Source organism: Hyperolius riggenbachi, chromosome 1 (genome assembly GCF_040937935.1).
Source record: "Hyperolius riggenbachi isolate aHypRig1 chromosome 1, aHypRig1.pri, whole genome shotgun sequence".
In the NCBI taxonomy this organism is placed as follows: Eukaryota; Metazoa; Chordata; class Amphibia; order Anura; family Hyperoliidae; genus Hyperolius; species Hyperolius riggenbachi.
This window is the reverse complement of record NC_090646.1, coordinates 307555343-307582796: the sequence shown is the minus strand read 5'-3', so window position 1 is coordinate 307582796 and position 27454 is coordinate 307555343. Positions and strand designations below refer to the sequence as shown.

Here is a 27454-nt window from a genome sequence, read left to right as displayed (position 1 = left end):
AGCCTAATGCTGGGTACACACGGAGCGATGCCCCGCTCGATTCCAGGCCGCTCGATTATTTCCAAGCGCATTTCGATGATAGGTCGATTCTCATGCAAAGTATGCCAAATTGACCTAACGATCCATCGAAATGGGAATCGGACATGTCGGAAATAATCGAGTGGCCGTTAATCGAGCGGGGAATCCAGTGCAGGAACGCACCGTGTGTATCCAACATAAAAGACTGCTGTTGAGTGTGTGTGTGTATAGACTATGAACACATTTTGCAGGAATGAATCTTTTGCAGGAACTGATCTGTTGTAGATACTGATCTGTTGCATGTGTACAGCATCTTTGTGTGCAGCATCTTGCAAAGATTTCTGTCTGATGGGGAGTTCAGCTCCATAGAATAGACTGTGTAGGTATGGCTCTCATACTACATGGAAGGGGGTAAAATTGGTCTGTGATCTTTCATTTTCTAAAGACTTTTATCTGATGTGTGTACCCACCTTTAGACAAATTTAATTATCTCTGTAATTTGGCCTGACATAGCAAAGAAAGTTAAATTCTCCGCTCTGGCTGCTCTTAACACTGTGATTGAAATATGTGTTGTGTATTCTGCACGAGACAGGACATGTTTGCGACTTGCATCTAAATAGAGATGCATGTATTCACAGTTGTATAGACTGCTGGCATATATACCTCAAATCAATGATTGCCTATGAATGGGAACTCCTAAGCTTGGCAAAAACTGCGATTAGGTTGTCTCCTACTGACCTACGGAAAACTATTTGCTCTCTAATCTGCCATCTGTGACTGATTGGGTCATATGCCTTTTCCTTGAGGAGTGTTTCCCATTTATGTACTACTCAGAATTTATGCGATTGAGCTATCCTATTCTCTTGTGGCTCATCCTGGAACTTAGGAAATTTTGGAATCTATGTGTAATACTTTGATGTTTCATGAATCTGAATGATTCCTGCCGCACTTTTGTTTCATACTTTATCCATCATCACAGTTCCTGCATTAAAAAATACTCACAATAGCATAGTACTGTCTTCACATTACTGCCCGACACCTTGTGCACTGCTAACAAGGATCTTGTGAAATGATCTTTGCAGTCCGCACCGTGGGATGACGTGTGTGCCACACACCCCACCCCCAAATTCAACTGCTTACCAGATGATAACCACTCCTTAGCAGGGTGGTAGTAGTATTAATCGCTTTTTGTGATTCTTGCCCACCACGGCACTTCTCAACCACCTCCTTAGAGATATACTTATTGTCTGTACTCCTATTCGGAGCCTTGATTCAATGTCTCCACTATGCCATAGGGTTGCCTAAATATAGATACAATTCAACTAGGCTGCTTACCAACTAAAATGCCACTGATCATATAAAGTGGTGGAAATGCGCTTTTTAACCACTTCACCAGTGATGGGTTGTTCCCCTTATAGACCAGAGCAATTTTCATCTTTCAGCGCTCCCTTTCATTCGCCAATAACTTTATTACTACTTACCACTACAAAATGATCTATATCTTGTTTTTTTCGTCACCAAGTAGGCTTTCTTTGGGTGGTACATTTTGCTAAGAATTATTTTATTGAATTTTAAATGCATTTTAACAAGAAGAATTAAAAAAATTGAAAAATTCATTATTTCTCAGTTTTCAGCCATTGTAGTTTTAAAATAATACATGCTACCATAATTAAAACGTACGTATTTTATTTGCCCATTTGTTGTGGTTGTTACCGTATATACTTGCATATAAGCCGACCCCCAAACTTTTACCTTAAAGGACTTACGATGTGAAAAAGTCACAAAAAGTTAAATACCTGCATGTAATATCAATGCACGGAGGGCGCCATCCGCGCCTCCTGCCGCTGGTGACAAGACAATCGCAACAGAGAGACAGTACAAGACAAACAGATAATACAACCTGACAACGCTAGAAGGAATGCTAGGAGCACTCCCAAAAAGTAACTACTCTAAGCTAGCAATAATAGCCTACTATGAGCAGAGGGCTGAGACTTCCAGGCAAGTTAGCAGGAACAAACCATTATGACCAGCAAGGAATTCTGGGAAGAAATGTTTTTTATACTGCAAGCCATCAGAGGTAGCAGCTAAGCAATTTGCATGACAAGTGGATGCAAATTCCTCCCCAGAACAGCAGCTCAGCAAGTTGCAGAGTGAAAACAGGTCTCCTTTCCAGGGACCTGCAACGCTCAGAGCTACAAAATGGTCAAAAAGCTGTCTGCCTGTGCAGACAGCAGAGCAGATCATTACAGTTGGCCTTTATGGAAGAGTGGCAAGAAGAAAGCCATTGTTAGCAGAAAAGCATAAGAAGTCCCGTTTGCAGTTTGCCACAAGCCATGTGGGGGACACAACAAACATGTGGAAGAAGGTACTCTGGTCAGATGACACCAAAATTGAATTTTTTGGCCAAAATGCAAAACGTTATGTGTGGTGGAAAACTAACACTGCACAGCACTCTGAACACACCATCCTCACTGTCAATTATGGTGGTGACAGCATCATGCTCTGGGGGTGCTACTCTTCAGCCGGGACAGGGAAGCTGGTCAGAGTTGATGGGAAGATGGATGGAGCCAAATACATGGCAATCTTGGAAGAAAACCTCTTGGAGTCTGCAAAAGACTTGAGACTGGGGCGGAGGTTCACCTTCCAGCAGGACATACAACGACCCTAAACATAAAGCCACGGCAACAATGGAATGGTATAAAACAAAACATATCCATGTGTTAGAATGGCCCAGTCAAAGTCTAGATCTAAATCCAATCGAGAATCTGTGGCAAGATCTTAAAATTGCTGTTCACAAACGCTGTCTATCTAATCTGACTGAGCTGGAGCTGTTTTGCAAAGAAGAATGGGCAAGGATTTCAGTCTCTAGATGTGTAAAGCTGGTAGAGACATACCCTAAAAGACTGGCAGCTGTAATTGCAGCAAAAGGTGGTTCTACAAAGTATTGACTCAGGCGGACACCCCACTTTGCAGTTATTTTTTTTTTTAATGTTTGACACTTCCAGCCAGACCAGCCACAGGTCCCTGGCCCCCAGCCTCACCGCTGACAGTAGCACCCACAGGGCCTCTGCCTCACACAGCACTGTTGCAGCCACAGAGGACAGAGCCTCTGCCTCACCGCTGACAGCAGCACCCAGCCACCCACAGAGCCCCTTCCTCACCACTGCCAGCCAGGCCAGCCACAGGGCCCTATCCTCACCGCTAACAGCACCCACAGTGCCTCTGGCTCACCACTGCTAGCAGGCACTGCCAGCAGCAGTGTTGCAGCAAAAGACAGTACTTTCAGTGGCAGTTGGGATCAGTTGTCTCCAAAAAAACACACTTTATTGCAAATAATTTTGTCTTAGTATTGCACCAAAAGACAGTACTGTCAGTGGCAGCTGGGATCAGTTGTCTCCAAAAAAACACACTTTTTTGGTGCAACTAAAGACAAAATTATTTGCAATAGACAGTACTGTCAGTGGCAGCTGGGATCAGGTGTGTCTCCAAAAAAACACGCTGTATTGCAATTAATTTTGTCTTAGTGTTGCACCAAAAGACAGTACTTTCAGTGGCAGCTGGGATCAGTTGTCTCCAAAAAAAACACTTTATTGCAATTAATTTTGTCTTAGTGTTGCACCAAAAGACAGTACTTTCAGTGGCAGCTGGGATCAGTTGTCTCCAAAAACACACTTTATTGCAAATCATTTTGTCTTAGTGTTGCACCAAAAGACAGTACTGTCAGTGGCAGCTGGGATCAGGTGTGTCTCCAAAAAAACACACTTTATTGCCATTCATTTTGTTTTAGTGTTGCACCAAAAGACAGTACTTTTAGTGGCAGCTGGGATCAGTTGTCTCCAAAGAAACACACTTTATTGCAATTAATTTTGTCTTAGTGTTGCACCAAAAGACAGTACTGTCAGTGGCAGCTGGGATCAGGTGTGTCTCCAAAAAAACACACTTTCTTGCAAATAATTTTGTCTTAGTGTTGCACCACAAGACAGTACTGTCAGTGGCAGCTGGGATCAGTTGTCTCCAAAAAACACACTTTATTGCAATTCATTTTGTCTTAGTGTTGCACTAAAACAAGTAATTTCAGTGCCAGGTGGGATCACTTGTGTCTCTAAAATAAACACACTTTCTTGCAAATAATTTTGTCTTAGTGTTGCACCAAAAGACAGTACGGTCAGTGGCAGCTGGGATAAGTTGTCTCCAAAAAAACACACTTTATTGCAAATAATTTTGTCTTAGTGTTGCACCAAAAGACAGTACTGTCAGTGGCAGCTGGGATCAGGTGTGTCTCCAAAAACACACACTTTATTGCTATTTATGTTGTCGTAGTGTTGCACCAAAAGACAGTACTTTCAGTGGCAGCTGGGATCAGTTGTCTCCAAAAAACACACTTTATGTTACTATTTGGAGATAAACCAGTGGGTTGGAAGTTCCTTCCTCACCGCATGGCTCAGCACATAGCCAAGGCTGCCAAACTGCATATAGACAGAATGTGGCAAACTCCTACTCTCTCAGTAGACCTGACTAAATATATTGTGACTGATATACTTATTTCCAAAAGGCTAATAGCCATAACTAATGATACATCTAGAGTTTTCATTAAAACTTGGCATCCCTGGCTAAACTTTGTTGACAATCCTGGCCTACGTCCTTTGATCCTAGCCATTCTTGTTCAACCTTCAAGGTGGAAACCAATCTACCTTATTGTACTCATCTCATGTAAACCTCTGGAACAACTCTCAATATACTTACCGCTGAATTTGTTACACTGTTTATAAATGCTGCTCACTGTATACCCCCTTGTCCCTCACCTTCCCTTCTCTACCCTCTCTTCCTTCAATGCTATGTTTTTGTATAGTTCAAATTATGCTATCCCCTATGGGAAATGTTAACCACTTGCCGACTGCCCACTACCTATGGGCGTCGGCAAAGTGGCACCCCCAGGACCGCGTAACGCCAATCGGCGGCAGTACATGAGGGACTGAAAAGCCGGGATCGCATCCACCGGCATTAGGCTCTGCCCACCCGCGACGTCAACCTGCTGGCCATTTAGAAGCACCGGCGGGTTGTTAACCCCCGATCTGCCGCATGTAAAGTGTATAATACACTTCGTATTGTATACAAAGTGTATTATACAGGCTGCCTCCTGCCCTAGTGGTCCCAATGATCGAGGGACCACCAGGGCAGGAGGCAGCCCCCCTAGTAAACAAACACACACACATTGATTCTGCCCCCCCTGATCGCCCACAGCACCCCTTAGACCCCCCCCTGCTCACCACCTCAGACCACTGTTTGCACCCAATCACCCCCCTAATCACCCATCAATCACCCCCTGTCACTATCTGTCAACGCTATATTTTAGATTAGGTCCTAAACTGCCCCCTGGGGGCTCCTGATCACCCCCTCCCCCACACCCTCAGATCCTCCCCAGACACCCCCCCCGTGTACTGTATATATCTATTCTCCCCTGCAATCACCCACTGATCACTTGTCACTGCCACCCATCAGATCAGACCCTAACCTGCCCCTTGCGGGCACCTGATCACCCGCCCACACCCTCAGATCGCCCGCAGACCCGCCCTCAGATCACCTCCCAAGTGCATTGTTTACATCTGTTTTCCCCTCTAATCACCCACTGATCACCCATCAATCACCCCCTGTCACCACCTGTCACTGCTACCCATCAGATCAGACCCTCATCTGCCCCTTGCGGGCACCCAGTTACCCGCCCACACCCTCAGATCGCCCTCAGACCCCCCCTGATCACCTTGCCAGTGCATTGCTTGCATCTATTCTCCCCTCTAATCACCCACTGATCCCCCATCAATCACCCCCTGTCACCACCTGTCACTGCTACCCATCAGATCAGACCCTAATCTGCCCCTTGCGGGCACCCAAACACCTGCCCACACCCTCAGATCGCCCTCAGCCCCCCCCCCCCCCCCCCCCGATCATCTCCCCAGTGCATTAGTTACATCTGTTCTCCCCTCTAATCACCCACTGATCACCCATCAATCACCCCTTGTCACCACCTGTCACTGCTACCCATCAGATCAGACCCTAATCTGCCCCTTACGAGTACCCAATTACCCGCCCACACCCTCAGATCGCCCTCAGACCCCCCCTGATCACCTTGCCAGTGCATTGCTTGCATCCATTCTCCCCTCTAATCACCCACTGATCCCCCATCAATCACCCCCTGTCACCACCTGTCACTGCTACCCATCAGATCAGACCCTAATCTGCCCCTTGCGGGCACCCAAACACCCGCCCACACCCTCAGACCCATCCCCCTCCCCCAATCGCATCCCCAGTGCATTATTTACATCTGTTCTCCCCTCTAATCACCCACTGATCACCCATCAATCTCCTCCTGTCACCACCTGTCACCCCCTAGCACACCTACCCATCAGATCCGGCCCTAATTTGCCCTGTGTGGGCTCCTGATCACTCGGCCAAACCCTCAGATCTCCCTCAAACCCCCTTCCAATCACCTCCCCCGTGCATTGATTGCATCTATTCTCCCCTCTAATCCCCCCCTGAGACACCCATCAGTCTCCTCTTGTCACCCCCTAGCACTCCTATCCATCAGATCAGGCCCTAATCTGCCCCCTGAGGGCTTCTGATCACCCTCACCCGCCCCACCGCAGTGACAGAATTTTTTTTTTTCTGATCACTGCTGGTCTCTACGACTTAATTGTGGCTGAGACCAACCGTTATGCCACACAATACGCAACCGCCAATCCAAGAAGCTACCAAGCCCACCCTTTTCGGTGGAAACCACTCCAAGTTTCCGAACGTAACATTTTTGGGGGCCTTCTCCTTAACATGGGTCTAGTCAAAAAGAATGTAATGCATTCTTATTGGTCTACGCACGCAATACATCACATGCCCATGTTCTCTGCTGCCATGTCCAGGTCACGATTTGAGAACATCCTGCGCTTCCTGCACTTCAGTGCCAATACAACCTGTCATCTAAGAGGCCATCCTGCTTATGACCGGTTCCAAAAAGTTCGGCCCCTCATAGACCACCTGTCATCAAAATTTGCAGATGCTTATACACCTGAACAGTCATTTTGAGGCATTTGGTTTCCAGACTACCCCTCACGGTTTTTGGCCCTTAAAATGCCAGGGCAGTATAAGAACCCCACAAGTGACTCCATTTTAGAAAGAAGACAAGGTATTCCGTTAGGTGTATGATGAGTTCATAGAAGATTTAATTTTTTGTCACAAGTTAGTGGAAAATGACACTTTGTGGAAAAAAACAATAAAAATCAATTTCCGCTAACTTGTGACAAAAAATAAAATCTTCTATGAACTCACCATACTCCTAACAGGTACTTAGGACTCCCACCCAGCATGGGTATGTGTAAAAATACACCCCAAAACACATTATACTATTTCTCCTGAGTCAAATCTCCTGAGCGATACCATGTGTGACACTTTTTTGCAGCCTGGGTGCGCTAAGGGGCCCAAAGTCCTATGAGCACCTTTAGGCTTTACAGGGGTGCTTACAATTTAGCACCCCCCAAAATGCCAGGACAGTAAACACCCCACAAATGACCCCATTTTGGAAAGTAGACACCCCAAAGTATTCAGAGAGGGGCATGGTGAGTCCGTGGCAGATTTCATTTTTTTTTGTCACAAGTTTGCAGAAATGGAAACTTTTTTTTTATTTTTTATTTTTTTCACAAACTGTCATTTTCCGCTAACTTTTGACAAAAAATAAAATCTTCTATGAACTTACCATGACTCTTAGTGAATACTTTGGGATGTGTTCTTTTCAAAATAGGGTGATTTGGGGGTATTTATAGTATCCTAGAATTCTAGCACCTCATGAAACATGACAGGTGCTCAGAAAAGTCAGAGATGCTGCAAAATGGGAAAATTCACTTTTTGCACCATAGTTTGTAAACGCTATAACTTTTACCCAAACCAATAAATATACACTTATTGGATTTTTTTTTATCAGACATGTAGCACAATACATTTGCTCAAAAATGTATATAGAAATTTTACTTTATTTGAAAAAATGTCAGTACAGAAAGTTAAAAAAAAATCATTTTTTTTTTTGACAAAATTCATGTCTTTTTTTTGATGAATATAATAAAAAATAAAAATCACAGCAGCAATCAAATAGCACCAAAAGAAAGCTGTATTAGTGATAAGAAAAGGAGGTAAAATTAATTTAGGTGGTAGGTTGTATGACCGAGCAATAAACCGTTAAAGCTGCAGTGGTCTGAATGGAAAAAAGTGTCTGGTCCTTAACCACTTCCCGACCGCCTAACGCACAGCGGCGGCCGGGAAGTGGAGCCCTGAAGGACCGGCTCACCCACAGAGGCGGCGGTCCTTCTAAGGGCATGGGCGGAGCGATCGCGTCATCCGTGACGCGATCCTCCGCCGGCGCCTGTCACCGCTCGCCCGCAGTAACATCCCGCCGGCTATACGGAAGCGCCGGCGGGATGTTAACCCCGCGATCGCCGCATACAAAGTGTATAATACACTTTGTAATGTTTACAAAGTGTATTATACAGGCTGCCTCCTGCCCTGGTGGTCCCAGTGTCCGAGGGACCACCAGGGCAGGCTGCAGCCACCCTAGTTTGCACCCAAGCACACTGATTTCTCCCCCCCCTGCCCCAGATCGCCCACAGCACCCATCAGACCCCCCCTGCCCAACCCCCAGACCCCTGTTTGCACCCAATCACCCCCCTAATCACCCATCAATCACTCCCTGTCACTATCTGTCAACGCTATTTTTTTTTTATCCCCCCCTCCTGCTCCCTGCCCCCTCCTGATCACCCCCCACCCCTCAGATTCTCCCCAGACCACCCCCCCCAGACCACCCCCCCCCCTGTTTACTGTATGCATCTATCCCCCTGGTCACCTGTCAATCACCCGTCAATCACCCCCTGTCACTGCCACCCATCAATCAGCCCCTAACCTGCCCCTTGCGGGCAATCTGATCACCCCCCCCCCCCACACACACCAATAGATCGCCCACAGATCCGACATCAGATCACCTCCCAAATCCATTGTTTACATCTATTCTCTCCTCTAAACACCCACTAATTACCCATCAATCACCCATCAATCACCCCCTATCACCACCTGTCACTTTTACCTATCAGATCAGACCCTAATCTGCCCCTTGCGGGCACCCAATCACCCGCCCACACGCTCAGATTGCCCTCTGACCCCCCTTATCAATTCACCAGTGCATTAATTACATCTGTTCTTCCCTGTAATAACCCACTGATCACCTGTCAATCACCTGCCAATCACCTATCACCCATCAATCACCCCCTGTCACCCCCTGTCACTGCCACCCATCAATTAGCCCCTAACCTGCCCCTTGCGGGCAATCTGATCACCCACCCACACCATTAGATCGCCCGCAAACCCGCCGTCAGATTACCTCCCAAATGTATCGTTTACATCTGTTATCTTCTCTAAACACCCACTAATTACCCATCAATCACCCATCAATCACCCCCTATCACCACCTGTCACTGTTACCTATCAGATCAGACCCTAATCTGCCCCTTGCGGGCACCCAATCACCCGCCCACACGCTCAGATTGCCCTCAGACCCCCCCCCCTTATCAATTCGCCAGTGCATTAATTACATCTGTCCTTCCCTGTAATAACCCACTGATCACCTGTCAATCACCTGCCAATCACCTATCACCCATCAATCACCCCCTGTCACTGCCACCCAACAATCAGCCCCTAACCTGCCCCTTGCGGGCAATCTGATCACCCACCCACACCATTAGATCGCCCGCAGATCCGACATCAGATCACCACCCAAGCGCAGCGTTTACATCTATTCTCTCCTCTAAACACCCACTAATTACCCATCAATCACCCCCTATCACCACCTGTCACTGTTACCCATCAGATCAGACCCTAATCTGCCCCTTGCGGGCACCCAATCACCCGCCTACACGCTCAGATTGCCCTCAGACCCCCCCCCCCCTTATCAATTCGCCAGTGCAATATTTACATCTGTCCTTCCCTGTAATAACCCACTGATCACCTGTCAATCACCTGCCAATCACCTATCACCCATCAATCACCCCCTGTCACTGCCACCCATCAATCACCCCCTGTCACTGCCACCCATCAATCACCCGCTGTCACTGCCACCCATCAATCAGCCCCTAACCTGCCCCTTGCGGGCAAACTGATCACCCACCCACACCAATAGATCGCCCGCAGATCCGACATCAGATCACCACCCAAGCGCAGTGTTTCCATCTATTCTCTGCCCTAAACACCCACTAATTACCCATCAATCACCCCCTGTCACTGCTACCTATCAGATTAGACCCCTATCTGCCCCTAGGGCACTCAATCACCCGCCCACACCCTCAGAATGCCCTCAGACCCCAGCCCTGATCACCTCGCCAGTGCATTGCTTGCATCTATTCCCCCCTCTAATCACACCTTGAGACACCCATCAATCACCTCCTGTCACCCCCTAGCACACCTACCCATCAGATCAGGCCCCAATTTGCCCCGTGTGGGCTCCTGATCACTCGGCCAAACCCTCAGATCCCCCTCAGACCCCCTTCCGATCACCTCCCCAGTGCATTGATTGCATCTATTTTCCCCTCTAACCACCCCCTGAGACACCCATCAATCACCTCCTGTCACCCCCCTAGCACTCCTATCCATCAGATCAGGCCCAATACAACCTGTCATCTAAAAGGCCACCCTGCTTATGACCGGTTCCACAAAATTCGCCCCCTCATAGACCACCTGTCATCAAAATTTGCAGATGCTTATACCCCTGAACAGTCATTTTGAGACATTTGGTTTCCAGACTACTCACGGTTTTGGGCCTGTAAAATGCCAGGGCGGTATAGGAACCCCACAAGTGACCCCATTTTAGAAAAAAAGACACCCCAAGGTATTCTGTTAGGTGTATGACGAGTTCATAGAAGATTTTATTTTTTGTCAAAAGTTAGCGGAAATTAATTTTTATTGGTTTTTTTTCACAAAGTGTCATTTTTCACTAACTTGTGACAAAAAATAAAATCTTCTATGAACTCGCCATACACCTAACGGAATACCTTGGGGTGTCTTCTTTCTAAAATGGGGTCACTTGTGGGGTTCCTATACTGCCCTGGCATTTTAGGGGCCCTAAACCGCGAGGAGTAGTCTAGAAAACAAATGCTTCAAAATGATCTGTGAATAGGACGTTGGGCCCCTTAGCGCACCTAGGCTGCAAAAAAGTGTCACACATGTGGTACCGCCGTACTCAGGAAAAGTAGTATAATGTGTTTTGGGGTGTATTTTTACACATACTTATGCTGGGTGGGAGAAATTTCTATGTAAATGGACAATTGTGTGTAAAAAAAATCAAACAATTGTCATTTACAGAGATATTTCTCCCACTTAGCATGGGTATGTGTAAAAATACACCCCAAAACGCATTATACTACTTCTCTTGAGTACGGCGGTGTGGAGATATATTGGGGTGCTGATGCTGTTAAGGATAATACAGTAATATATTTTCATTTTCCCATTTTTATATCTGCTGTGGTATGTCAAAGGTGTAGAGATGCAGGCTAGATTCATTGACTGTTCCTGTATTTGTGTGGGTGGGTCACTAGACCTACATTTGCATCTAAAGAGGTCTTCAGTGAATACGACCAGTCACCTATCACACAGGACATCCTGCTGCAATGTGAAAGCCTTAATCAATTGTCACCTGTAACCTGGGGAGATTGGAAGTGAAGGAAGTCTTTTGTTTTGTGTGTGTGCTATAGTACCCTTTTCATGTATGTGGATCTCTGGAAATCCCATTTATGTCTGAGAACGGAGACAGGAAAACGCCTTAATCAAGTTTTCACCTGGAGTTGAAAGCCTAACTTCACAATCTTTGATGTATAGTAGACTTTTACCTGGAAATGGAATATGTCTGAGATTTAATTAAAACCTAGTTCCTCCCCTCCCCAAGTAAGTTGCAGCCTCCAGGCGTAGCTCAGAGTATAAAAAGCAGAGGCAAATGCCTAGTGACCATCTGCTCTGGGAGTTAGCGCATAGCTAGAGTCGATCTCGACTTCCGGTCGAACAAGCGGCATGCTCCTGCCGACAACTTTGAGACCTTCAAGTTGGTAACGTTTTTTTTAATCCCCATTTTTATTTTACGCAAATATCCGTGTGTGTTATCTTTGTAACTTTTATCTTGTAACTATTTTTACTTTGTTTTTTGTAATCTTGTTGTATATATTAAGTTCTGCATTGTTCTATGTTTTTCTAGAATATTAAATTATTATTTAATAAGTTTGACTTCTGCCGTACTAAACTAACACTCATAGCCTAGAAGAGACTGAAGTGTAACCGTGTATAAGTTCATGCCTAATTGTACGCTTGAGCAACACTACCGTATGAAATTGTAATTGCATTGTGTGTGGGGGCGTTTGTCATACGTTGGCCTAAGCGCGCAGCTGACCCAACGTACGAACAACGCCAGTGCGAGTAGCGACAGCAGAGTGGCTAACAGTATCGTTCGGAACGACTGTTAGTGGGTCTTTGCTTCACGACAGTGTAAGATTGCAACTGTGTTTGTGTGTGGGTGCGTGGCGTTCCCGTATTTGGCCTAAGCGCAAAGCTGACCCAAATACGAAAACGCGGAGTGCGCGCTGAGGACTCGACAGCAGAGTGGAAGTGTCTAGCAAACCGCTAGTGGTGGCAGTGAGAGGTGTTCTGAGGGGTCCCAGCCTTGTTTTAGCTTGACTAAGGCTGCTTCCCCTCTCAATCTGGTCAAACCCGCAGTCGGGAACCGTATATGCAGGCGTGCCGCGGGCCGGTTCCTGACATAATTGGCTGGCAGTGGTGGGATCGTTTAGTACATTAGTACGCAGTTTAGCTCGCTATTCTGAGTACTAAAGGCTGGAAGCTTGCTAGAAGCAAATAGCCTACAGAAGTCTACTCAGTGCAGAATCTATATACGTTTTTTTTTTTTTTTTTTTTTTGGTTCAAAGATACACACTTGGTATTTGCTTTCCCTCCCCCCCTTTTTTCTTTTTCTTTTTTGCAACACGATGGCTCAGAAAGCATCCAGCTATGCAAGGCAAAACAAAGAGATGCTACTCAACCTGTGTGAGCACAAAGGCATCGAGACGGTGAGCGGCCAGACTAAGGAGCAGTTAGTTCGTGCGCTCGAGGAGTATGATGAGGCAGAGCGAGCCCGTGCTTCAACGTCAGCGGATGCAGCTCACGACACGCCAGAGGAGGAATCGCTCCCGCCACAGAATGCGAGTGGAAACGATGTCCTGGACGATCCACCAAGCAGGGAGATGCCATCTCTGGAAGCTGATCTACAGCTACTGAACTCGGCTGATCCTGAACTGCGCCTAAAGCTGATCCTACTGCACCGACAGGCAGAGGAGGGAAGAGCTGAACGGCGACGCCAGGCCGAGAGTGAAAGACGCCAGGCCGAGAGTGAAAGACGCCAGGCCGAGAGTGAAAGACGCCAGGCCGAGAGTGAAAGACTCCAGGCCGAGAGGGACAGACTCCGGGCAGAGGAGGGAAGAGCTGAACGGCAACACCAGCTGGAGCTGGCTAAACTTCAGCAGCAGAACCGGTCTGCTGGACCCGCAGAACGCGAAGGTGAGCGAGTCCACAGAATCCCCCTGGATAAGTTCCCCGCTATGGACAAGGACTCTGACATAGACACTTTCCTACAGGGGTTTGAAAGGACTTGTCGGCAGTATGGGGTGCCCCGTGAGCAGTGGGCAAGATACCTCACACCAGGGCTGAGAGGCAAGGCCCTGGAGGCGTTTGTGAGTCTCCCCCAGGAGGAAGAAACAGACTTTGAGGCGATTAAGAAAGCCATTATTGCGCGATACCACCTCACGCCAGAGGTGTATCGCAAACGTTTCAGGACAGTGCAGCGAGGTCCTAATGACAGCTACCTGGATCATGCTTGCAACCTGCGCACTGCCTTCCAGCAGTGGTTAAAAGGACTGTCGGTTGAAACCTTTGATGCCCTGCAGGAACTGATGATAAAAGACCAGTTCCTACACACCTGTCCTGTTGAGGTCCGGCTGTTTGTGCTGGATCGAGAACCAAAGACAGTGGATGAGGCTGTGGAAATGGCCGATGCCTACACCGCCCATAGAGCACCTGAGTCCCGGAGGACTACTACGCCCAGCTGGAGAGGAGAACAGAGGGCTAAACCTGTTTCACCCAGCACCCAGAGGAGGCAAGCACCGCTGTCTCCTGGATTCAGGCAACCAACCACTGACACTCGGAAATGCTTTGTATGTGACAGGGTGGGTCATATCAGCACGACTTGCCCAGAGAGGAAGAGGGAGGCCCCAAAATCCAGTGAGGCCTCAAACCCCAGTGAAGTCCCAATGGCTTTGTGTGCTACCAGGAATGCTACTGGCTATGCAGAGAATCTGCAGCTTGTCACGGTTGGGGGTACAGTTGCCACTGGGCTGAGAGACACTGGAGCAGAAGTGACTCTCATACATCCCCAGCTTGTGAACCCAGAGCAGTACGTACCTGGGAAAATGATTGCTGTCAGAGGAATTGGGGGTGTCACCACAGCAATACCCACCGCCTTGGTCCACCTGGATTGGGGGGCCGGCAGCGGATTGAAAGAAGTTGGGGTAACCGACAAAATCCCCACCAACGTTTTGCTGGGTACTGACCTGGGACGGTTAGTTGCCCGGTATGAGCCTACTCCAAACCCTGTGGAGCCTGCATCCCCAGCAGGAGAACAGGACTCTTGCAAGGTACTGTCTGATAATGCTGTGCAAATGGGGAGTGCTGGTGAGGCCCCAGGGGCTATGGACTGTGTGCTAGGAGCCAGCCCTAGTGAGTCTCCAGTGCCTAGGCCTGGAGGGGGACATGTTGATACAGAGAATGCAGAAACTGATGATGTCATTTATGACGCCCGGACTATCGAGGCGATCGATGCAGGAACTGTTGATGATAATTGTGAAGTGCTGAGTAGCAATGTGTGTAATGATACAGATAATGTGGATGTTTTATGTGATGTTCTAAATGTCAATATGTATAAGACGGATAATGTTGATATCATATGTGTTGTGCTACATAATGATGCTTGTCCTATGGACACTCCGTCGGCTGCAGGAGTAACCAGCAATGGTCGCTGGGCTGCAGCAGATGGATTGCCCACTGAAGGGGCAGACGGCGCCAGGCCGGGTCTTCCCCCTTCCGATGTTTTTAAGACCAAAGGTGATGTGGTTTATGATACGTGTAATGTGGACGCTCCCTCAGCTGCAGTGGTAACCCGCAACGCTAGCGGGTCTGCAGCACAGGGACTGTCCACCGAAGTGGCAAATGTTGCTGGGTCAGCCACATCCAATCCGGAACCTGGCCCGGAGGGCCCAGGAGCCTCTCCGTCTGCAGCCTTCCTGGAATGTGTGACAGGCAGCACTGAGCTCTCTGGGGCTGTTCGATTTGACAGCAGCCTGGAAGAGCTCAGTGGGCTAGCCAGCAGGTCACCAGCTGGGAGGGGCGGGCTGAGAGGGTCCTGGGAAGTTATTCCCTCTGAGCTGTCCGAAGTGGAGGAGGCAGACCGGCAGATACTCGTTCCCCACAGGGACCGAGAGATAACTCCTGCCACTATAGAGAGAGTGCGTGTAGCGACGGTTGGAACCCTTCCCCAGCTGCAGCACTGTCTCTATGGTCGCCAATTCACGGTTGTCACTGACTCACATTCCCCTGGTTGGTTACGTCAGGTTGCCAAGGGCAACGACACATTGCAGCAACCTGACCTAGCTTTCCAGTTGTGTAGCTTGGAGCTAACTGACAGGTGGGGAACCCTCCTGAGGATGCTAAAGGGTTACCCCACCCGGCCAGGCCGTCAATGTAGGCTTTGGCAGGATGATGCGTTAGATTCACCTGCCAGCGCCATCTGGAAGGGGAGCAATCATGGGAATGCGGACGGGCTGTCCCGTCAAGCAGAACCAACAGTGTAGGTGCTGGCAGGATGATCTGGGAAGATCGTCTGCCTTGCACCAAGTTAACGGCGGAGGTGTGGAGATATATTGGGGTGCTGATGCTGTTAAGGATAATACAGTAATATATTTTCATTTTCCCATTTTTATATCTGCTGTGGTATGTCAAAGGTGTAGAGATGCAGGCTAGATTCATTGACTGTTCCTGTATTTGTGTGGGTGGGTCACTAGACCTACATTTGCATCTAAAGAGGTCTTCAGTGAATACGACCAGTCACCTATCACACAGGACATCCTGCTGCAATGTGAAAGCCTTAATCAATTGTCACCTGTAACCTGGGGAGATTGGAAGTGAAGGAAGTCTTTTGTTTTGTGTGTGTGCTATAGTACCCTTTTCATGTATGTGGATCTCTGGAAATCCCATTTATGTCTGAGAACGGAGACAGGAAAACGCCTTAATCAAGTTTTCACCTGGAGTTGAAAGCCTAACTTCACAATCTTTGATGTATAGTAGACTTTTACCTGGAAATGGAATATGTCTGAGATTTAATTAAAACCTAGTTCCTCCCCTCCCCAAGTAAGTTGCAGCCTCCAGGCGTAGCTCAGAGTATAAAAAGCAGAGGCAAATGCCTAGTGACCATCTGCTCTGGGAGTTAGCGCATAGCTAGAGTCGATCTCGACTTCCGGTCGAACAAGCGGCATGCTCCTGCCGACAACTTTGAGACCTTCAAGTTGGTAACGTTTTTTTTAATCCCCATTTTTATTTTACGCAAATATCCGTGTGTGTTATCTTTGTAACTTTTATCTTGTAACTATTTTTACTTTGTTTTTTGTAATCTTGTTGTATATATTAAGTTCTGCATTGTTCTATGTTTTTCTAGAATATTAAATTATTATTTAATAAGTTTGACTTCTGCCGTACTAAACTAACACTCATAGCCTAGAAGAGACTGAAGTGTAACCGTGTATAAGTTCATGCCTAATTGTACGCTTGAGCAACACTACCGTATGAAATTGTAATTGCATTGTGTGTGGGGGCGTTTGTCATACGTTGGCCTAAGCGCGCAGCTGACCCAACGTACGAACAACGCCAGTGCGAGTAGCGACAGCAGAGTGGCTAACAGTATCGTTCGGAACGACTGTTAGTGGGTCTTTGCTTCACGACAGTGTAAGATTGCAACTGTGTTTGTGTGTGGGTGCGTGGCGTTCCCGTATTTGGCCTAAGCGCGAAGCTGACCCAAATACGAAACCGCGGAGTGCGCGCTGAGGACTCGACAGCAGAGTGGAAGTGTCTAGCAAACCACTAGTGGTGGCAGTGAGAGGTGTTCTGAGGGGTCCCAGCCTTGTTTTAGCTTGACTAAGGCTGCTTCCCCTCTCAATCTGGTCAAACCCGCAGTCGGGAACCGTATACGCAGGCGTGCCGCGGGCCGGTTCCTGACAGGCGGTACCACGTGTGGCACTTTTTTACACCCTAAGTACGCTAAGGGGCCCAAAGTCCAATGAGTACCTTTAGGATTTCACAGGTCATTTTGCGACATTTGGTTTCAAGACTACTCCTCACGGTTTAGGGCCCCTAAAATGCCAGGGCAGTATAGGAACCCCACAAATGACCCCATTCTAGAAAGAAGACACCCAAAGGTATTCCGTACGGAGTATGGTGAGTTCATAGAAGATTTTATTTTTTGTCACAAGTTAGCGGAAAATGACACTTTGTGAAAAAAAACTATTAAAATCAATTTCCGCTAACTTGTGACAAAAAAATAAAAACTTCTATGAACTCACCATACTCCTAACGGAATACCTTGGGGTGTCTTCTTTCTAAAATGGGGTCATTAGTGGGGTTCCTATACTGCCCTGGCATTTTAGGGGCCCTAAACCGCGAGGAGTAGTCTTGAAACAAAAATGACCTGTGAAATCCTAAAGGTACTCATTGGACTTTGGGCCCCTTAGTGCAGTTAGGGTGCAAAAAAGTGCCACACATGTGGTATCGCCGTACTCGGGAGAAGTAGTATAATGTGTTTTGGGGTGTATTTTTACACATACCCATGCTGGGTGGGAGAAATACCTCTGTAAATGACAATCTTTAGATTTTTTTACACACAATTGTCCATTTACAGAGGTATTTCTCCCACCCAGCATGGGTATGTGTAAAAATACACCCCAAAACACATTGTACTACTTCTCCCGAGTATGGCGATACCACATGTGTGGCACTTTTTTGCACCCTAACTGCACTAAAGGGCCCAAAGTCCAATGAGTACCTTTAGGATTTCACAGGTCATTTTGAGAAATTTCGTTTCAAGACTACTCCTCACGGTTTAGGGCCCCTTAAATGCCAGGGCAGTATAGGAACCCCACAAATGACCCCATTTTAGAAAGAAGACACCCCAAGGTATTCCGTTAGTAGTATGGCGAGTTCATAGAAGATTTTATTTTTTGTCACAAGTTAGCGGAAATTGATTTTAATTGTGTTTTTTCACAAAGTGTCATTTTCCGCTAACTTTTGACAAAAAATAAAATCTTCTATGAACTCACCATACTCCTAACGGAATACCTTGGGGTGTCTTTTTTCTACCACATGTGCCACACATGTGGTATCGCCGTACTCAGGAGAAGTAGTATAATGTGTTTTGTGGTGTATTTTTACACATACCCATGCTGAGTGGGAGAAAGATCTCTGTAAATGGACAATTGTGTGTAAAAATAATTAACAAATTGTCATTTACAGAGATATTTCTCCCACCCAGCATGGGTATGTGTAAAAATACACCCCAAAACACATTATACTACTTCTCCTGAGTACGACAATACCACATGTGTGGCACTTTTTTGCAGCCTAACTGGGGGTCCAAAGTCCAATGAGCACCTTTAGGCTTTACAGGGGTGCTTACAATTTAGCACCCCCCAAAATGTCAACACACCCCACAAATGACCCCATTTTGGAAAGTAGACCCTTCAAGGTATTCAGAGAGGGGCATGGTGAGTCCGTGGCAGATTTCATTTTTTTTTTGTCGCAAGTTAGAAGAAATGGAAACTTTTTTTTTTTTTTTCTCACAAAGTGTCATTTTCCGCTTACTTGTGACAAAAAATAATATCTTCTATGAACTCACTATGCCTCTCAGTGAATACTTTGAGATGTCTTCTTTCCAAAATGGGGTCATTTGGGGGGTATTTATACTATCCTGGAATTCTAGCCCCTCATGAAACATGACAGGGGGTCAGAAAAGTCAGAGATGCTTGAAAATGGGAACATTCACTTTTTGCACCATAGTTTGTAAACGCTATAACTTTTACCCAAACCAATAAATATACACTGAATGGGTTTTTTTTTATCAAAAACATGTTTGTCCACATTTTTTGCGCTGCATGTATACAGAAATTTTACTTTATTTGAAAAATGTCAGCACAGAAAGTTAAAAAAATCATTTTTTTTGCCAAAATTCATGTCTTTTTTGATGAATATAATAAAAAGTAAAAATCGCAGGAGCAATCAAATAGCACCAAAAGAAAGCTTTATTAGTGACAAGAAAAGGAGCCAAAATTTATTTAGGTGGTAGGTTGTATGAGCGAGCAATAAACCGTGAAAGCTGCAGTGGTCTGAATGGAAAAAAAGTGGCCGGTCGTTAAGGGGTAGAAAGCCCTAGGTCCTCAAGTGGTTAAAGGAATACTGTAGGGGGTTGGGGGAAAATGAGTTGAAGTTACCCGGGGCTTCTAATGGTCCCCCACAGACATCCTGTGCCTGCGCAGCCACTCCCCAACGCTCCGGTCCCGCCTCTGGTTCACTTCTGGAATTTCAGACTTTGAAGTCTGAAAACCACTGTCACCAGGAGGGTACTGTGCAGGCCCAGTATGCTCTGTGTCTGCACCATGCGCTCCTGAGGACATCAGGGGAAGCAAGGACATGGCAACGCAGGCGCAGTGGTTTTCAGACTTTAAAGTCTGAAATTCTAGAAGTGATCTAGAGGCGGGGCCGGAGCGTTGGGGTGTGGCTGCGTGGGCACAGGATGTCTGCGGGGGACCATTAGAAGCCCCGGGTAAGTTCAACTCATTTTCACCCGACCCCCCTACAGTATCCCTTTAAGGGGTTTTAAGACTGCAGTCCTTAAAGGAATACTTAAGTCAAAATCAAAAAATGATTTTTACTCACCTGGGGCATCCCTCAACCCCCTGAAGCTGTATGGTGGCCTCGCAGCCTTGCTCTGATCCTCCTGTCCCCGCCGGCGGCTACTTCCGGGTTCGGCGACAGCCGCCGACAGGCTGGGAATGCGAGTGATTTTCTGCGTTCCCAGCCGCTATATCACCCTCTATGCTGCTATAGAGTATATGTTATACACTATAGCAGCATAGAGGGTCGGAGCCAGGCTGCTAGGGCACCATACAGCTTCAGGGGGCTGAGGGATGCCCCAGGTGAGTAAAAATCATTTTTTGATTTTGACTTAAGTATTCCTTTAAGTGGTTGAAAGCATTATTTTTGTAAAAATGAACATCTTGTTCAATAAAAATCTTTGAAACTAAATACTACACTTACAGGATGCCAAAAAAAAGACTGAGGCCATCTTGTGGCCAAATAGTAAAATTACACCTATATAATTTTTTTTTTAATAAACATACTCACACATTTTTATATATTTTTTATTAAGTTTTTATAAAAAAAAGAAAAACATAAATAGTAACCTTTGGGGTCTGAATTTTTTTTAAATATGCATGTCAAGAGGAAATATTACTATTATTTTTTTAAATTATGAGCTTGTAAATAGTGATGTGTGCAAAACTGAAAAAATGCACATTTATTTCCAAATAGAATATTGCCACTATACATTGTGATAGGGAAATCCTTTAAATGGTGTAATAACTGGGACAAATGGGCAAATAAAGTAAATGGGTTTTAATTATGGTTAAAACTATAATGGCCGAAAACTAAGAAATAATAAATTTTTTAAATTTGTTTCTTAATGTTGCTATTAAAATGCATTTAGAATACAATAATAATTCTTAGCAAAATGTACCACCCAAAGAAAGCCTAATTGGTGGCCGAAAAAACAAGACGTAGATAATTTAGTTTAGTGATAAGGTGATAAAGCGAATGAATGGGAGTTGAAAGTTGCTCTGATGCATAAGGTGAAAAAACACTGAAGGCTGAAGTGGTTAAAGGTCCCATCCATCGTGATGGTCGTTATCGGCATTGTTCAAGTGATTGCGCATCTGTACCCAGGTTGCGAGATCACGGAAACAACCGATCTCCGCTCAAAAAATCTGCTGGAAAAATCGTCCACAAAATCATGTGGTGGGTACGGATAATACTTTAATACTTGTTAGGCTCTGGTTCCATCCAGGATTTAAACTTTGGTTTCCTATGTCAGACCTGAACCTAGTACTATTCAGCTGCTTTTCATAGTATTCTGGTTTTACCTGTTTTTACATGCTGTTTTACCTAGAGATAAATGTGCATACTTTATTTTGACTGTTTTTATTTTTATATGTTATAGGTAATTCAACGGATATTCAGACTGCATCACAAACTTCAGGATCCAACTCTCTGACATTTCTGGGGATATACTCTGATAGTGAAGGCAGTGATTAGAATAAAAATACTAGGACACGTGTGAAACACCTGGAAGTCCCTAGCACCAAACTTTATTACAGCTGTTTTGTGGAACTATTTCCAGTGCTCGTATGACATTGTATGTATACAGAGAATGTGCTGTTCTAGAATTACACTTCAGTTTCTTGATGGAAACTTTATAGAAAATGGGTGAAAATAATTACACTGTATATATAGGGTTTCTGATGCTCAGTGTTTGAAATTAAACTATAGACGTACATATAATTATATAATACAGTATATGCTTAAACTTATGAATGTTTCAGAAAGCAAGCAAGCATTTCAAGATTGTCATTTGTACACAACATACAGAAGAATATAAAGATTATTTTGTAAATAAACTTAATTCACTTGGCAAATATGTTTGTAAAGTCTTATGGCTCATAAATGTAAACTATTTTTTTTTTTATTGTAGCAAAAGTGGATTTAGCACCCTGGGATAAAATTCACTGCACAGTAAAACTGCATCTTTGAGGCCTTGCTATCTTGCTGCTGCTCCCCATATACAGGCATCAGGGCCACCATTTCTATCACCCTAATGTCTTGATACATCACTGCAGGGGTGTTTTTAGGCATAGGCAGTACAGACCACTGCCTGGAGTGCCATTGGTCCTGGGGGGCTCCATTCCCCTGATTAAGCCCCACCCACCAAACAAAGCCATGCCCCCCAAAGGTGTTTTTACCTCCTTCTGTCTCCTTGCGCCACCTTCAGCCCCCCTGTGCCACCTTCAGTCCCCCTGTGCCACCTTCAGTCCCCCTGTGCCACCTCTGCCCCGTTTGTGTTCCTCTGTCCCCCTGTGCCTCCTTCTGTCTCCCTTTGTGCCTCTTTCTAATTGTGACACCTTTTTGCAAGATTTGTTGGGGGTTAGCATAAACCCAGGCCCTTAGACTCTCTCCAGGCCCTAGGCACCTGCCTTAGTTGCCTTGAGGATGATCTGGCTCTGTGTTCATCCCTCTGTGCCTCCTTATGTCCCCCTTTGTGCTTCCCTCTGTCCCCTTATTTAGTTAAGTATTTATATAGTGCCGACATTACGCAGCGCTGTACACAGCATATTGTCTTGTCACTAACTGTCCCTCAGAGGGGCTCACAATCTATTCCCTACCATAGTCATGTATCTATGTATGTATCGTTTAGTGCATCTATCATAATCTAGGGACAATTTAGGGGGAAGCCAGATAACTTACTGTGTTTTTCGGACTATAAGACGCTCCGGACTATAAGACGCACCTAGGTTTAGAGGGAAAAAATTGGGGGGGGAGAAAAAAAATACTAAACCTGGTGCTTCTACGGTGCAGGGGCGCCTTATGGACCTTTACCCCCCAAACTGTCCCTATCTAAGGTACACTGCCCAGCTACTCTAACCCTTGCTGCCCACCAAGCTACACTCACTACACACCCAACTACACTCAGAGCTACACTCACTCACTGCACTACCAGCTACACTGCCAGCTATGCTCACACCTACAATCACAGCTACACTACACGAGTTACAATCGCAGCTACACAACACTGCACTAGCTACCATCACACTGCACTACAATTACTGTACTGCAATGAGAGGCCCCTCTCACCTATCCAGTGACATGCTCCAGCGGGTGGTCACTTGACGCGTGCTGTCCTCAGCTCATCCAGCAGGCAGATCACCGATGCGGGCAGGAGCCGTTTCCTGGGTATTCATGTGAGAGAGTGTGCGCTGTACCCAGCAGGCAAACCACGCGATCCGGGCAGAGCCGTTCCTGGGTTGTCAGGTCACGTGCACAGTGCGCGCTGATCCAGCAGGCAGCTCACGCAGGAGCCGATATTCGGCAGGTCACATGATGCAGCAGGAGCCGGTACCGATGGCGACCTCCACAGTCCCCTGGTCCACAGCCCCGCTGATCCAAGCAGGCAGGAGCCGATACCCAGCAGGTCACATGATACGGGCAAGAGCTGGTACCGATCAGGATCTCCACAGCCCCCTGGCAGGACAGGCGCCGCATCCATCTCCAGCCCCGATCTCCTGCCACATCCATCTCCAGCCCGATCTTCAGTCTGCAGGATTAAAAAGAGGAGCTGCAGCAGCTGAATGACAGTCTGCTCTTTGCAGTGACATGCAAGAGGAGGTCGGGATCTGGAAGGGCTGGCAGATGTCCGCTGTGCGGGGGGGGGGGGGGATGCAGATGTCCGCTGTTGGGAGAGAGGCAAGCTGCGGGGAGACTACAAGCAGCTGCCGCTCACTTTCTCCATGCAAGAGAGGCATTCGGGGGGCCCTGGACATGTAAGCTTGTGTTTGTGCATGGGGAAGGGTACAGTATATACAGTATATTCGGACTATAAGACGCACTGACTCCCCCCCCCCCCCCCATTTTTGGGGGAGAAAAAGTGTGTCTTATAGTCCGAAAAATACGGTATCTGTTTGTTTTTTCGGATGTGGGAGGAAACTGGAGTGCCTAGAGGAAACACATGCAAACACAGGGAGAACATACAAACTCCCTGGCTGGGATTCGAACCGGGGACCCAGCACTGCAAGACGAGAGTGCTAACCACTACGCCATTATGGTCCCCTTGTCCCATTATCCATTCCGCCCCCCCCACTTCAGTGTGTAGATGTAGAGTATAGCACAGCAGAAGCTGTGCTCTAACCTCCCCTCTAAAGTCCAGTGCTGTTCCTGTGTGACCACCCTGTCTATTTTCTGCTTCCTCTAGTGCTGGCTCTCCTCATGTCATGTGTAATCATGTTACATGTGGTAGGGCGAGTGGAGAGTGGATAGGCGGAAGCACAGCACTGGACTGCAGCAGAGAGGTGAGTGCACAGCTTCTGCTGCACTATACACACTAAGCTGGGGTAGTGCATGGAGGGGGTGTGCAACAAAATGCGAGAGGATTGGTGGGTTGTTTGTATCTCAGGGACTCCCTGTATCATGCACCCACCCTATACAGCACATGGTTTATACTCTCTAGTGTGTGGTGTTTGGGTTTTTTTTTTGAAGGGGGAGTGACCTAGGACTTCCTGCGTGGAGTGACATAAAGGCTAGAACCCCCCCCCCCCCCTGCATCCCTGCTGCAGCATAATTGTATGCTGGACTTCTAAGCCCTTGGGCATTGCTATTTGCACCAAAGCAGAGGGCAGGTATGTGGCAACTGGGGAAGGGTACATTTAGAAAAGCAAGCAGTGAAATGTGTGAGTAGAAGAGACATTCCTGCCTGGCATTCCAGCCACTTCTATAGTAAAACAAAATGGGTGGCTCCTAGATTAGCTTTAGAGCTGTTTCACACTGGCGCAGTGCGTCAAATTGATGCACTGCTACCGCAGCCTAATGTAAACCTATGGAGAAGCTCATACTTCTCAAGTTGTGGTACGCTGTGCCAGAAGTGCCTAATCTAACGCTAGTGCAGAACTGCGTTACCGTGTGGGACCCGCGGCAATTTACGTCACCCGGAGATTATGCTAGTCTATGGTGACACAGGTTTTTTTTTTAAAGTTGACATTGCGGCGTGCATGCGCATACCCGAAGCAGGAAGTGACCACAAGCCCGCGCCACTTCCTGCTTGGCTGGTGGCCAGACAGGTATCACCGCGTACTAATGTGGTGTTCCCTGAAGGCCTGTTTTTCCTACAATCCTTCAGGGTAAAGGTGAGATGTCGACCCATCAGGCAGAGGAACATTGAGCACCTCCCCTATAAAAAAGTCACAAGGTTAGTCCACCCTCAGTGCTGTTTGTTCCTGCGTCCAGGCAGATCGGCATCTCCCCTCTGGGTGAAGCCTGTGTGCTGGGCTGCAGGAGGATCTCTCTGCGTAGCTGAGGCTGCGGTACTGAGGCAGTCTGGCCGTGCGCCCCAGTTCGGAAGGCGTGGGTTACCCTTGGCGGCCTTTCGGTGGAGCAGGCAGGACGGAGGTAAGCCAGCTGCTGCCATGCAGTGCAAACTGCATGGCAGCCATTGAGACGCGTGGCCGCGTCTGATGCGTAGTTTCCGGCGAGTATGTTGGATGTAGTAATTTATAGGGGCTGACTTGGGACTCCCTCCTAACTTCCGGTCCGCCCCCCGTCCAATCACAGCAGGCCGTATATGTTTAAAGGGGAGGCCGCGTGGGCCTGTGTAGCACTGTTTCTTGGAGGGAGTTTTTTCCTGCGCTGGATGTGTCAGTTTGGAAGCATGTCAGGCGCTGAGAGGATTGAAAGCAACCAGGCCACCCAGAAGGTGAGTTAATGGCTTCTCTTTCTGGGCTGAATGTGCTACAGTTATGTGCAGGGTTTTGTACCTTGTTGTTTTGTTTGTTTGCAGGCCAAAACTGAGGCTGCTGCTAAAACTACTGAGGCTGCTGCTGCAGATAGGCCTAGGCCCCCTCCTACTTATAAGAGATGCCCTTTGTGCAATTTTAAACTTCTGTTGCCCTATGCAAAGACTCAGTTGTGCATAGAGAGGGTTATGGGGGAAGAGCCGGGTCACTGTTAGGATACATTAAAATCCTTTAGAGAGGAGATTAATGCTTTATTGGAATCATTTAATTCTCATTATTGAATGCTAATCCATCTATCACAAGCCCCCTAGTGGCCGGGCCGCACAATGCCTTCCATTCGGTTTCAGCACACAGACCATGCAATCTGTGGTCGCAATCGGTGCGCAGAAACCGCTGGGATTTTGGCAGCAGACCGACTAGAAGGGAGCTTGTGAGTTACGGTAATACAACTTACACACTATTTCAGAGTATAACTGCCATCACTTCTGTTCTAATGGGACAGAGGAACCCACTGACTGGCTGATTCTAGACCTGCAAATAAAACGGTTAAACACACTCTATTCTATCTAGATATCGACAATAGTAGCGACTCTTCAGAAACCAGGGTTCAATTTGTGCGGCTGAATAGAAGGGTAGCTGAACAAATAAATGACGGTAGCATTGTTTATTAAAAATGCAATATAAATAATTAATATATACAGAAAATCGTTAAAATCAACAATTATTGAGACAAATAATAGCACAGTATGGAAAATAAAAATAAGGGAAGAAAATACTTAAGTTCGTGGAAATATGTCCTTTCTGGGAAAATCTGAGCACATGGAAAATGTCCTTTGTTTCAGTTCAGGCAAATGGCCACCAGCCACATGGTCCTCTGGCTGGCTTGATCAGGTGATGGTACACAGGGGAGGACTGCCCCTCCTTGTATGCAACCTGGTTTTATGGAAGCTAGTTTTGGGGTGGGACCAAGCCCGCCCTTCTGGTTGACAAACCAATCACAATTCAAGTCCTTGGAGAGAGATTTAGGTTTAAACTTATAAAACGCTGTAATTCAAAAACGATAAATGCCGCATTTGCGCTGATAACAGATTAATACACAGTGGATTCGGGGAATCATACAGAAGACCAAGAATCCTGAGTCTAGCCCCAGTGGTTGCACCAAAATGAATAACTCTGCTTAGGAATGGGCTACAAACTCCCACGATCTCTTAAAACGTGCGCAATTTCAACTGCGCCTAAATGTTTTTTTAGTAGAGATGGTCAGTGGCATTCTACTACAATTCTTTCACTTTGGACTGTCCAAATGACAATGTCCTGCTGTGTTGCTGCCGCTCTATCTATGGGACTGCAGTTTTTGAATAGGCCCCCTGCTGTGGCTTTTCCTGACTATTCCTGTGTATGCTGTAGTTCACAGGTAACTGCGATGAGGTTAATTACCTGGTCAGAGTTGTGACAGGTACGTGTGAACTGTCTTCTTTTGATCAAGTTTATTTAAACCAACATGTCTTCACTGGTCAGCAAACATACTTCAGGAAATGAAAAAATGTCATTCTGATCGCTGCAATGACTGCGCAAATCTAACCGGGAAGCAATCAGCAAATCGGCTGTGCGAATCTTCCCGATTCGCCTGCGTCTCTCATGGCTGTTCCGCCGTGACAGCCCTCCCTGGGGTGAAG

General features: G+C 46.7%; 1 protein-coding gene across 1 annotated transcript in view; it reads left to right on the top strand.

Annotated features, from left to right (window-relative positions):
- The window catches only part of YJU2 (YJU2 splicing factor homolog), a 282458-nt gene extending 260541 nt beyond the window's left edge, over positions 1 to 21917 (top strand). The window contains exon 7 of the mRNA XM_068233936.1: positions 21443 to 21917. Within this exon, the coding sequence (XP_068090037.1) occupies positions 21443 to 21537 (95 nt within the window). The 3' untranslated portion in view covers positions 21538 to 21917. The remainder of the gene's footprint in view (positions 1 to 21442) is intronic.
- The last annotated feature ends 5537 nt before the right edge of the window (positions 21918 to 27454 follow it).